General features: G+C 34.2%; 1 protein-coding gene across 1 annotated transcript; it reads right to left on the bottom strand.

The window, feature by feature from the left end:
- Positions 1-2,897: 2,897 nt before the first annotated feature.
- Positions 2,898-3,992, bottom strand: LOC133863809 (brassinosteroid-responsive RING protein 1-like). The gene has a single exon (XM_062299910.1). It carries the CDS (start codon positions 3,851-3,853, stop codon positions 3,341-3,343), a length of 513 nt encoding a protein of 170 aa, XP_062155894.1. The 5' UTR covers positions 3,854-3,992; the 3' UTR covers positions 2,898-3,340.
- Positions 3,993-13,863: the final 9,871 nt, after the last annotated feature.

The following is a 13,863-nucleotide window of genomic DNA, read 5'->3' on the forward strand; positions in this document are numbered from 1 at the left end:
AGAATGCTACAAATAAAAAACCTAGCCAAACAGAATGATGCCTTTACGTTGAGATAAACCTTATCTTTAGAGGGAGTTGGTCACACATTCTGTGCAAAAAACAATTACTAGGTTGATCAGCACAGAGCACACTACCAAAAGAACAACACCAACAACCAACCCCTCCGAATCAACACCGAGGGAACAACAACTCCACCATTAGCTCAACAAACTAAGGGGAAAAACAACAAGATACAAACAAAAATAAAAACAACTACAAATGCAAAAGCCAGACCATTTCTCCCACTTCCCCTTTTTGCGCAAACGATTGGAAGCAACTAATGAATCTCTAGAAAAATCTGGAAAAGGTCCCTAAATCACGCTCCTAAACTGCACCCAACAAAAAAAACGCCCTCAATCAAGCATTGCCGGTCCGGATTAAGCGCCGCACGTCGCCCTAATGGCGAGATAACAGGTGAAAAACAAAACCGTCCAGAAACCGCCGATCCCCGTTCCCGTAAACCGCCTTCCAGAGGAAAACCCTAGACCCCCACTGCTGCAAAACTACCACGAAAACACAACAGAGCTATTTCGTCTCCGGCGTGGCTAACCAAACCAGCAGCGGCAAATCAAAACCTCCCATGCGAAATCAATACTGTCTGCCCAGAAAACCCATGGAAGAAACCCAAACCCAGTGCGATACTTCTCGCAATTGCGTCTCCAGCAAAACCAGCGGCAAATCACGAACTCCTATTTAGAAATCAGACACCGGGCGCCACGAATCAGAAGAAAAAAAAACGTCTGCCATTACACCCTACCAAGCGAAAAAAAACCACGTCTCTATCCTGGAAAAGGACGAGATAAAACACATCCACTTCACCTCAGTAGTTGCCAACGACACCCAAAGAGAGAAAATGAAACATATTTAAAAACAAGACCGAAAACAACCTACTGGGGAGGAGGGAAGCGGAAGGCTCCCCTCCTCCATTACCACGCTCAAAAAGTTCTTCATCGCAGAGGAAAAATCGCCAGAGAGGAGAAGGGGAAAGTGCCTTTTTTCCTAGCAACATGTTCTTAGGCTTGAGGTCTCGGTGCGAGGTGGAAAAGTACAAGAAAGATCTATTAATAGTGATTGCCTTCCCTTCCCTGAAGGACTTCTTATCAATGGGTGTGGTCCAAATTGTTATGCAGAGGACGAAGATGTATCTCCAAAATTTCTCTTAGAGAACAAACAGCGTCAAGCGGGTGAACACATAGTCCAACGTTTTGCTTAAATTAACGACATCGTTTGCTACCCTCAATCTGGTCCGTTCATCTTTTAAGAACATATATACTTTGATTTGTTTAACAGCATGCAAGCCGAATCCAACCTAACCAATAAAATCTTACTCAAATCTTATCCTAATTTTAATTGCTTTTTAGTTTTTAGAAAGCTATAGAAATTAAAATTTTGCTATCATTTGATCAACACACATTAATGCTCAATTTGTTTCGGCGTAGAATGGTTATTGTCGTAAAATATTTTCAGATAAGTCATTTTTAAAAAAAATATTTTCCACTGAAAACATTTTTCGGTGTTTGGCGAGTACGGAAAATCACAAATTTTTTTTTTTGTTATGTTTTCATACAATCATATTAACTTTTAAAAATCAATTTTTATTCACAACATAGAAATATTAATGTAAAATAATATAAAAATCAACGGTGACGATTTTTCGTCATTGACTGACAAGATTCCGACCACTTTTATCGGAATCCGGCCGTTATGACAAGATCCCGGCCAGGTAGTCGGAATCCGACCATTCTAGTTGTCAGAATCTGGTGACAGTGATTGGACGTTATCAGATTCCAGCGACTGGATTTTGGCACTGGTCAGATTCCAGTGGTCATCGACTGCTTGAGCGTGAAGATCGACTACGTCGTTTAAAAAATGGTATAATGCATTTGCCGTTCGGATAAAATGATTTACGTTTTTAAAATGCGTAAGTCATTTTTTAAAATTTACTAAGCATTTTTGGTCAAACGGAAATCATTTTTCGGTTCACTATTATTTTTACTCCCACCAAATACCAAAAAATACCAAAATTATTTTTCAAAAATCATTTTACATTGAAACAAACGGAGCATAATAACCATTCGAAAGCTTGTTTGTCCATATACATGTGACAAACAATAAAAAAATAATAATAATAATTTTTTTTTTTTAAAAAAAAAAAAGATAAAATGGGTATTAACATTAAATTTTACGCATTGTTTTCAGGGATAAAAGAAAGTTAATCGCTGTATCATTAAAATCAGTGCTTCGTCCATCCTTATCAACTGACGCAGACAAGATCCGAACAAATCGTTATTTGCCTGCGCCAACCACAGTTGACAGATTCCAACGGTACGACCTTAAGTATTTAAGGAAAAACAAAACAAAAATTAATCCTATGCTTTATTAAAGAAAAAGAAAAAAAAAATTGAGGAAAATTTTAGACCTTAATAGTTATTAAAATAAATTTTTAAAAATTAATATTATTTTTACTCTATATATTTGAAATATAAATGTATATCATAATTCGAAAAGAAAATGAAAATTTAAAACATAAATTTTAATTATATAAAAGAGTTGTACATATTCATTTAGTCACTATAAAGTTAATAAGTTTTCCAATTAATGATATATATATATATATACTCTTGAACATTGATAAAATATCTTTGGGTGTACTGTAATCATATTTTTCTGAAATCAAATCTATTTAAGCTAATTTTTCAATGAATATTTTAATTTAAGTGCCATATGTGTAATCTTATTAATTACAGTATATGCAATAATTGATATTTCTCATTCAAATGAGTTAAAATTCGGAAATTTCATAAGAATTGAAATGTTGTTATGAGTTATAATTCTAATTAATGCAATGAATAACCAATTTTTCACAATTGATTATATATAAAACAAGAATACTATATAACAGAATAATTTTTATGAGACCCAAATATTATATAAGCTGCCCAAATTTTCTTACCACCTTAGCGACAACTTCAACAAAAAAAACCCACCAAAAAAACAATTCTTAAAATTATAACAAAAAACTAAAAACTAAAATAAAAAAAATAAAAAAAAGGCTAAAAAATGAAAAAGAAAAAATAATTTCCCAAAATAGTAGACCATATGTTTCATGGTAAAATCTAATCAAGAACCGTGACCAAACTCACAATTAAGAAGAAGAAAAAATTCCAAAATTTTCTCTTATTTTTTATTTTTTTTATTTTTCTATTTTATTCTTTCGAAGCATTTTCTTCCTTAATTATATACATTTCAAATTAATGTTCGATAACCCCACCATACAAAACCCCCAATAAACAAAAACCCTCAAACCGAACTGTACTCACTGTACTCGCTGTAAAAATCAGGTACACCAGAAGCAGCCCAGAGCCGTTGATCGAGTTCGCACTTCATCTCCCCAGGCACAAACTGGGTCCTACACAGAGGACACGTTTTCTGATCATGGTCCATCCAGCGGTCTAGACAAGTCCGGTGGAAAATGTGCTTACAATTCCTCAACCACCTGATCTCATCCCCTCCCTCAAACTCATACAGACAGACCGCACAGCTTTCAGGCGGGTCTCCTGCTCCGGAAACTGCTACGATGTCCTGGAAATTCATCACGGGCAGGAATTCCTGGATCAGGAGCGCGGATACGGGCTTCTGTTCGGGTATCCGGGTCGGATCATCTGGCCAAATCGTATCCGTTTCGAGAAAATCTGAGATACCCAGGAAGCGAAAGAGCGAGAAAATGAGGTTTCGGATGAAACCCAGAAGGGAAAGTGCGTGGAGAATGAGGTTTGGGAAGAAAACCTCGCTGTACCCGAATGGGAATCCCATGGAGCTCCGATAGAAAAAAGAAAAGTGGGTATTTCAATAGGAAAGATAGTCTAGTTTTGGCTAATTGGCTTCAGCGAGAGTGAGTTTTATAGAGTTATCACACAGAGAGAGAGAGAGAGCATGGAAGCTTCTGTTTCAGCTATTATGGGGGTGGCTGTGAGAAACGGCTAAATGGTGGGAGTACAAATAGGCTGCTACAGTAACAGGCTGTGACATATAGGGGTCTATGATGGACCAAAAAGCCAGATGTTCTGGCTTGGATGGGATCCACTTGGATAGTGCGGTGATGGAAGGTCCTGTTGGTGGATCGATGATTTTTGTTGTGGATGGCTGCTTATGAAAACAAATCCTCAACTATATAAAATAAATAAATAATAAAGTATGATTAAAAAATACAATGAATTTAATATCTTTCGGATAAATGATTATTGTACAACTTTGATATAGTTTTTGTTCAACTTTACTTACGTGACATTTTATTTTATTTATTTTTCTTTTTTTTAAGAAAAAAAATGATAAAACCGCGGTGAAGAAAAATGTTTGGTCATTTTTTTGAAAAATAAATAAATAAAATAAAATAAAATGCCACACGTACATAAAGCTAGACAAGAATTGTACATCAATTATTTTTTTTAATATTTATGAGTATTTTATGTTCTATATTGTTTGTTAATGTTTTTAGTATGATACATAGGAGAAAACCAAACAGATGGCAACAATACAAAAAAAGATAAAAAGAAAAAAAAAAAAAAAAAGACAATAAATAGTTGGGAGTACGTACAAGTAATGTTTTGTAAATAAAATAAAATTAGTCGTCCTAAGCGGACTGCAAAGTTATACGCGTTTGTCACGTGCTGTAATTGGGAAACCGTGAGGAAGTGGATGCCTAATCATGATTTATAATTTATTTGTTCTTTTGGGGCTTATTAAATCAAAGATAACTCAGAAGTAAAAATATACATTTATTACATGTATATTTCCTACGGGGATAAGAATTGTGGTGCTGGATTTTGTAGGGCAGGTGATTGCGACCAGAAGTCTGACCAAATTGGAAAACTTAGAGCTGGCTTTAGCAGAAGCATTGTTTGGCTTATCAGACAGTTGTGTTCAACAAAGATTTAAGGTTACCAAATATCTTCTTTTCTTTTTTTTTTTTTTTTTTATGGAAGGTGGTATGCTTTTTTAGTGATAAATCTCGGGATGAAATTGAAGCAGATTTGATCAGCTAGTGGAGAACATAAATCGGTTGTAGCTTTGCTGTGTAGCTGGCAGATTGGTTATATTAACGGGTATGCAAATTTTGCAACACATGGATTAACAAAGGCTGCCGGACGAACAACTACGTGGTACGATCTCATTTGATGAAAATTCCAACCCAAATGATTTATACAACTTTATGAGGAATAAACATTAGAAAATGATATTCAAATTCGCTGACATTTTTTTAGAAAAAAAAAAAAAAAAAAATCTTTGACATTGGGTTGTTGGTTTCTTAAAATTTAAATTTTCATAAAGGTGTCTACCCATCAGGCTATGTTGAATGTTTATGTCACGTACGTACGTATAATGATACTCAAATTCCCTGACAAAAATATCATGTTGATTCAGTTTATAGTTTAAATGTTGTTTAATTACATCTAATAATAATAATAATAATATATTCACCATGGGATAACATTTAAATAATTAGATCTATAAAATTTCATTTGGACTATGAAATAGTTTAATTGAGCCAATAATAGAAGTTGTAGGAGTGCATCTCTAATGGCACCGAAGCAAAAATAAAAATAAAATAAAATCACATAGTATCATTTTCTTAATTGTTTATCGGTGTGTTCAATCATATGAGTGAATATTTGTGTATGTCAATGCCCGTCGATCTCTGCGTACTCTGTGCAACCTCGTGAGTAGATACTGTGATAGGAATGTAAATCCGAATCGGGTATAACCGGATCGGAGCTGGATCCGGGCGCTAATTGAGCCCCAAAAATTGAGAAACCAGATAGGTACCCGGTTATTTAAAACCGAGTATTTAGACCCGATCCTAGGTCCTTGTTTTCACAAGACCCGATTATACTCGGGACCGGGTCTGTTGCTTTCCCCTCTTTCATTTTCACCCAAAATCAAATCCCCAAATCTCTTCCCTGCTTCCCAATCTTCCCTCTCCTCGCATTGACAATGGTTGTCCATTGTGAGCCTATCACGAGCAACCGCACCGACCATGGGCACTGTAGATTTCTCCCCATTTCTTTTTGCCCCCAAAAATTAGAAATCCCCAAATCTCTCCCTCCATCTACATCTTCTCTCTCCCCCAACTGCCGACGTCCACCAAAATGTGCAAAGCATCTCAGGTAAAGAAATTTCATGGGTTTATTTTTATGGGTTTTGGATTTGGGGGTTTAAACTTAGAGATCTTTCTAAATTGATCTCAGTTTATGGAGGGATGACGAGATTCTTGGGTTGGTTGCTGCGGGCTAGGGTTTTGAGGCATTGATTTTCTTTGCAATTGAAATCCTCAACAAAACCTAAACCAATCAATGAGCACCAAGGAAGCCGCACCTCTCCACGATGGGGGTCGTTTTGCAAGAACCGGTTTGGGTAACCGGTTTACTCTGGTTAACCAGGTAACTGGTTTCCCGATTACTCGGGGTACCGAGATCTGGACCAGGCTTATGAAATCCAAGAACCGGGCACCTCAGTTTTCGATTTTGGCCAGTAATCGAGAACCAGAACCGGATTTACACCTCTAACTGTGAGATAATGCCTATGTGTTTTACTAAGAGGGATACACGTTGTCTGTTTTGGTTAATTAACTGAGTAAACTGTTTTGAGATGAGCTGGTTGGCACTCTCACGCTAGTAAAGTGAGATAGAAGTAGGAATGTTAATTCATGTTCCCGTCTCGAATTCGGGTCATATCGATGCATGAGTATAAAATTATGTATATAAGTTAACCATAACCTGATTCATTTAATTAAACGAATCAAATCCCTCAACCTTAACCCTCTAATTTCGTATTGGGTTTGTAAGTTATGTCAAAAATTGATTGCTATTATATATGTCGCATGTTAGGTTCGGATAATGTTAAAGCATGTAATAAGATTATATAGGTTAACCATAACCCGACCAATTTAATTAAATGGGTCAAGTTTCTTGACTATAATCCTTTAATTTTGTGTTGAGTTTATGTTTAATCCTTTAATTTCGTATTCATGTGTTTTTTGTGTTCGCATGCCGGGTTTAGGTCGCGTCGATGCATGGGTATAAGACTATATAAGTCAACCATAACTTGATTTATTTAATTAAACGGGTCAAACCTTCAACTATAACTTTCTAATTTCATATTGAGTTCGCGAGTCATGTCAAAAAAATTTTGCTATTATGTCGCAAGTCGGGTTCGGGTCGTGTTAAACATGTGAATAAGATTATACAGGTTAAACCTAATCCGACCAATTTAATAAATAGGTCAGATTCTTCAATTATAATTCTTTAATTTTGTGTTAAGTTTATGTCGAATTTGTGAGTGGTGTCAAAACTGCGTAATATATAGTAAAATAAAAGTATAATTTGTTGAGGTACTTTTTGCATCGTGATAAGATGTTCGATGTCCAGTTTCCATTAGGCAAAAGTAACTTTTTTGAAAAAACAAAGCAACCATTTGTTCTGAAAACCAGGATTAAAGGTGCATTAGTGACTTTGATTATAATATAGGCCTGCCCGACCCATGCCTAATTATTGTTTATGCCCCCACGGCATCTTTTGATTCTCTATCATCTCAGCTGAATAAGATATGAAGAAACAGCTACAAATTAAGTACAAACTAATCTACTGTTATGCTGTTTAATTGTATTAAATTTTTCCTTTTTGCTCAATTTTAGACTTAAGATTCCATTGTCACATCTTTTGAAGTGAATGTATTGGTTTTATGGCTTATAAAATAAAAATTTTAAAAAATAATATATTGGTTTCTCCAATTATCTTTCTCTCGATCTCTTTCAGAATTTTATCAATATATTATATTATTCAATTCTTGTGTCATTTTTTTTCTTTCAATTTTAAGGTTCATCGTGTCCAAGATAACTACTTCTATAAACCTTATTTTTTTCATATATAAATTATATTTAATTTTGTCGTTCTTGACAAATTCGTTATTATTAAAGAGCACACTACCGTTCCTTCAGACGGTTTGAACTTCTAATATATATATATTAAAAAAAAAAAAAATCTTTGAATGCATGATAACAAAGATATTCTTGTTTTTTTTTTTTTTTTTTTTTGTTTTTTTTTTGTTTTTTTAATAAACTATTTGCGCTTAATTAATCAACACCAAAAACAATTCATTTTCAAATGTCCACCCATGATGCCTGAAGTTGATCGATGCAGATTCAATCTTTCTTTTTCTTTTTTTCTTAAAAAAAAAACTATCCTGTATGTTTGATAATTGAAATTGAGGACCTTATTGTGATTTTCCTCAAATGCTTTCTTAGTCTTTTTTAAGTAACTGGGTTTTTAAAACTTTGACAACATAATATATGTAACACCGTTCTGGACCCCGCAAAAAAGAAAAAGAAAAAGAAGGGATAATCTGCACTATTCACAAAAAAAAAAAAAAAAACCTTTTAAAAAATGGGCTATCTCAAGTTCTAACGAGGCATATATCGGGACATTTTGTAAGAATCTCGGTTGATCGAGCGTCTACCAAAGTTCGACCATGAACTTTTTGGAAGTCCCTTAGTTAATCGAAAATCAACTTACTAAGGATTAACCATGGGCTCTCGAATTCTATGAAGCCCTTAGCCGATCGAGATACTTGCTCAATCGATCGAGCTAGGCTCAATATATAGTAGTGTTTTCCAAAGTACGTCAAAAAAACACCTCAAAACCTTAGATTTTTCCATATTTTCTCACAACAACCCTCCATTCCAATGTTTTTATGACTCTAACACCACCAAACCCTAAAACCTCCATTACTTCACAAAACTATTACCAACTCCTCTATCAAATCACCATTACACAACAATCAAAACATCTTTACAACCTCTTTAAATTAACTACTTCAAAATCAACGTACAATACATAATATGTATATCAAACTAAAACCTTTTAGCTCCAAGTAATACAATGAAACTAAGAGGAAGTAGCTAGGGTTTACCTTTTGGATTTAATCTACCCAAGGTCTTGCACCACTTCTCTTCCCTCTTTCTCCTCCTTTCTCTCTAACTATCTTAATCCCTCTCTCAAGTTCTCTCTCTTTGGTCTAGCAACAAATAAGTTTTATCCCAAGTTTTAGCCTTTAAGTAGCTAGGCATTGGAAGTTGATTATGCACGAGCTCGGCCGATTGAGCTCATCTCTCGATCTATAAATATATTTCCTGACATCATTTAAATGCACAATACATAGCTCGATCAATCAAGATCATCACCACTATCTTAAATGTAGGTCAATTTAGCCATATATGCATCTGCCTCATGAACTCGTTGTTTAAATTTGCTGCATTTAATGTGCCTCTTATTGCCGCTTAGTCAATCAAGGCTGACTATCGATCTGTTGAGGTTCACTTAACCCTAATTTCAACCGTTTATTTTCTTGAGAAATTATTTAGTGACACATGGCAACCCTAACTCGGTCGATCGAGACTTGTACAAATTAAAGCTATGATTTTTTATATTTAGTTTCAGTCAATTTCTGTATCTCTTTGGCCTAACGCTTACGAGCCTTACCGTGCTATACTTAGCATTACTTATGATGTGTATTTGATTCTATGACGTCTAAATTTATAATTTCATTAATCCTTTATTTTACTCTGCTGTTACAACATATATAGTGCATCTTTTAGAGAGAGAGAGAGAGAGAAAGCAAAGCACCACCACCATTTTGTTATACGAAAAAATAAAGAAAAGAAAAAAGATCGAAAGTGTAGGAAAATAGAAAAGAGAAAAGAAAAAGAAGTGGATGGGCAAAGTGAGAACAAAGAGGTATCAAGTGAAGAGGGTGGGACATGGCCACTTCACAGTCCACGATGAAGGGGGCCGGGATCGGAGGACAAGGAGAATCCAGAGGACCATGAGCGTCGAGAGATAAGAGACACGACAAATATCGTCGGTGGCGCGAAAACTGGCCAACCAACAAAGCACTACGGCTGCATGCGTAGGGCATGCAGATTGAGGGGTGCGCGCACCGTTAGTTGAATATGAAAGCTCAGCTAACACTAAATCGATCCCGCCCCCCCCCCCCCCCCCCCCCCCCTTACTGCATTAATAATGCCAAGTTCTTTTGCTGTGCCTGGCCAGGCCAAGACACACTCTCGTTCATGGTCCCAGAATATTGTACCATTGACGTGAACTAAAAGCGGTCGAATAGTTGTACTAATGAAGCAAAATCCAAGAAGATGGCATGTCAAGGGACCCAATCCATAAACGACATGTTTGATCTCTGTCTACCCCGTCAACCATGCCCACCCACTAGCTGCCTGCCTCCAATGTTATCTTATCTTCCATCTCTGGTTTGTGGTTTCCACCCCCATTGACCCTTCCTTTGGATTTTCTAATCTATTCTTTTCCTGCTTTCTTGCTCTCTCGATCTCTTCTAATTCATGGCATGGACTCCTTTGATGTAGACATGCTTCTCTTTTATGTCCATTCATTTTTATTATTATTTTTAAAAAATATTCTTTAATTTGATCCAGCCCATGATTCAGTTTTATATATTATATATTAACTTGCTTTCTACGGCGCCGTTTGCTTAAAACCCTTACAGTAGTTGTTAACAGATACTAGTACTGCTGTTTCAAATGGTGCCTTTATCATTTTTATTTAATACCATATATTGTCAAGTTTACTACAATAATTTAGAAAGATTGTTGCTTAGTGTTGTCCATGTCACAATTTCAAGGTGTGAGTTCCCCCACCTCCTTTTTTTTTTTTTTTTTTAATAGAGAAAAACTTGTCAACTATCAATCATACCTTTAATTGCATGTTGACAACTTTTATATATAGAACAATTCCCATAATTTTTTTTTTTTTTTTTTTTATCAGGGTATCCCACAGTATCTTTAGCTATGATGTACCTCGTTCGCTGAACGACTGGCCCACCCGAGAGTGGTAGTCGAACCTTCCGAGCGTAGTGGCCACCTGCCAGGAACTGCAGACTAATCCCCGGCCCAATGTCCGACGCTACACCAGGCATTGGGCCTTCAAACACAAGCAGATGGTCAGAGGCCCGAAAATTTCCCCACACAGCTTGGGTGGTTGGCCCCAAGAGAAAGTTAGCACCTAAGAAGTTTCGAATTTATAAACCCCCAGTTTTTTATTTTCTCCTTTTTTAAAGGTACGTACGTTGAAAGAAGTGTCAAAAAATGTATCCAGATGATAAAAGCTTTGTTAATGTGTTTTGGATCTTTTTTTTTTGTTTTGTTTAATTTTTGTAAATATATATGAAAATGTATTATAATGTGAAATAAAATGGTTTTGACTTTTGAGTGTTTTATAATTTAATTTGTTTGTTAACTTTTTTTTTATTTTCAGAACAGAATAGAAAATAGACAATAATTATTATTATTAATTTTTTACCTAACAAAATTAAAGGCTAATCTTACCAGCCATTATATGAGCTTAAGTACACCCGCACATGAGAAATCCTTTTTCCCTTTTTGTCTTTTTCAACGCCGCGGGTGCCAACGAACTTTTCCTTGTTTAATTTTTTGGACTTCCATTGACGCCGTTAATTAGGTGTTAGGGTCATAGGAAATAGAATGGACGGCAGATAATTAATTAGATTCATTTTTTACACGTTTTTCTTCTCTGGTCAAAAATAGGAGGAAAAAATGGAGCTTTCACAGGCGGACGTGCACTCTGACATTTCCCGCTGCCTGCTGGGCAACATGCATGTACAAACAACGGCTGTGTTTGGAGAAGCTTCTTTTCATTTTTGTTTCACTTAAATAGCAATAAAAATTGATTATTTTATTTTATTTTTGAGGGGATAATGAAGAATTTTTTATTTTTATTTTTTCTAATCAAATGGGAAAATGGCTATAAAAGGGGTTTTCTCAATTTACTAATTCGGATGAAAGAGAAAACGAGAGATCAATTGGGATTCTGGGAATGCACGATCCGACCGCTATGAAAGGAGAGCAATAAAAAATTGATATCCAAACTAATAGAATTAAAGTTTCAATCCTTGAAGAGATCCGACTTTTGAATGAAAAAAGTTGTTTGTTTGTTAATACAAAGAAAATAGTTAGACTACTTTTTTTTTTAAAAAAAATAAAAAGAAAAAAATAGAAAAACTTGGGGCTGTTTGGTAAACATCATGGCATATTTTTTTTAAAAAAATATTAATAAAAAAATGTGATTGATGTGATATAAAGTAGAAATAAGTTTTTTTTTTTTGAAATTTGACTTGTAATAAGTTATTGATGTGATATAAAAAGTAAATAAAAAATTTTTTTAAAATGTTTTGAAGTTGATTTTTTTGGAAGAAATAAATAAAATATATATATATATATAAAAGAGAGAGAGAGAGAGAGAGAGAAGAGAGAGGGGAGGGGGTTTACCAAACGGATTAATTATACTTGTATATTAAGTGTTCATAAAAAAAATGAGGTGGCTTTTGAAATTATTATTAAGCTTGTGATTGATCAAATGATGATTTTAACTAAATATTAATTTTAAAAGCCACCTAATTTTTTAATAAACACTTAACATACATATAAAATTACTCTACCAAACGGGACCTTGTTGCCAAACATGTCCGCTCTAACTTCGATCTGTTTTGCTTCCCACTGTCGGCAGTTCGATAATCGGGCTGATATGAACCTTGGAATTTGGATGCAGACTAGCTCCAAAGAGAAAATAAGAGATAATTAGGCTTTATTTTGTCTTGGGCTTTAAATTGGATAATTCTGCCATATTCTAAGCCCATTTCAAAACTGGTTAGGAGAATTGAGTTAAAATAAGTAGCCCAACCCATAAAAAGTTGAGAATATTCAATCTTTTTTCCTTTTCCTTTTCTTTTTTAAGTGATTAAGCCCATATATATATATAACAAATTAAACAAAACGCTCAATAACTACCCGTTCCTCAAAAATAGAAAGTGCGTCTTTCGCAAGATGGTGCCCAGCTCCATTAGCGAGATGCTTAGTATGATTTACCTTTCACTATTAAAATCAACTTAAGAGCCTTTGAGTCTCCTCAATCATATGACCATACTTAAGTTTCGATATTCTTTTCTTAATGGTTACACCACTTGAAAAACATCACCTTCTAACACGAATTTTTGGTGGTCAAATTCTGTATAAAAAGTAATCGTTCTCAAAGCTGCTATGACTTCTGCAATACCAAAATCGATAATCGGGTCGTGTTTGAATTACCAGCACGAAGGTAGCATCTTTTAATTTTCTTTAAAGGTAGCATCTTTTACTCAACTTCTTTACTACTTCTTCTTCTTCTTCTTTTTAAATTTTTTTTTTTTTAAATTTTTTAAATTTTTTATTTTTTAAAGTTTGTATTAAAATGTGGGACTCATTGATGTGAGACTCATTGTGCATGGATGGGACTGTTTATCTCTTTCTCTCTTTCTATTTCTCTCGCTTGGTAATGAATTCCTTTCTCTTATTGATTAATATATTTATATTTTAAATTAAATTTTTAGTTATAAAATGAGTGTAAAAAATAAATTTATTATAGTTAATACTATCTTTAAAATATAACCTTTCTTATTTAAAATTTTTACTTTCATTAATTTTGATACAGATAGATAATTAAAACTTTTTATTTTCTTTCTTAACCTTACGGTATCCAATTTATATATATATATATATATATATATATATATATATATATATATATATATATATATATATATATATTGGAAGTTTTCAAAGGTAGGAAAGTTAAACGGAATAAATAATTATTTTATACAGAAAATTAAATATAAAATTATATTCTACAAATATGAACGCATTCAAATATAACCTTCATTGTTTTCAAAACAGGTATATAACAAAAATT

Source organism: Alnus glutinosa, chromosome 3 (assembly GCF_958979055.1).
Source record: "Alnus glutinosa chromosome 3, dhAlnGlut1.1, whole genome shotgun sequence".
NCBI lineage: Eukaryota > Viridiplantae > Streptophyta > Magnoliopsida > Fagales > Betulaceae > Alnus > Alnus glutinosa.

What these genes read in the sequence shown, in the direction of transcription:
- LOC133863809 (XM_062299910.1), bottom strand. Translation starts at nt 3,853, where the DNA reads ATGGGATTCCCATTCGGGTACAGCGAGGTTTTCTTCCCAAACCTCATT.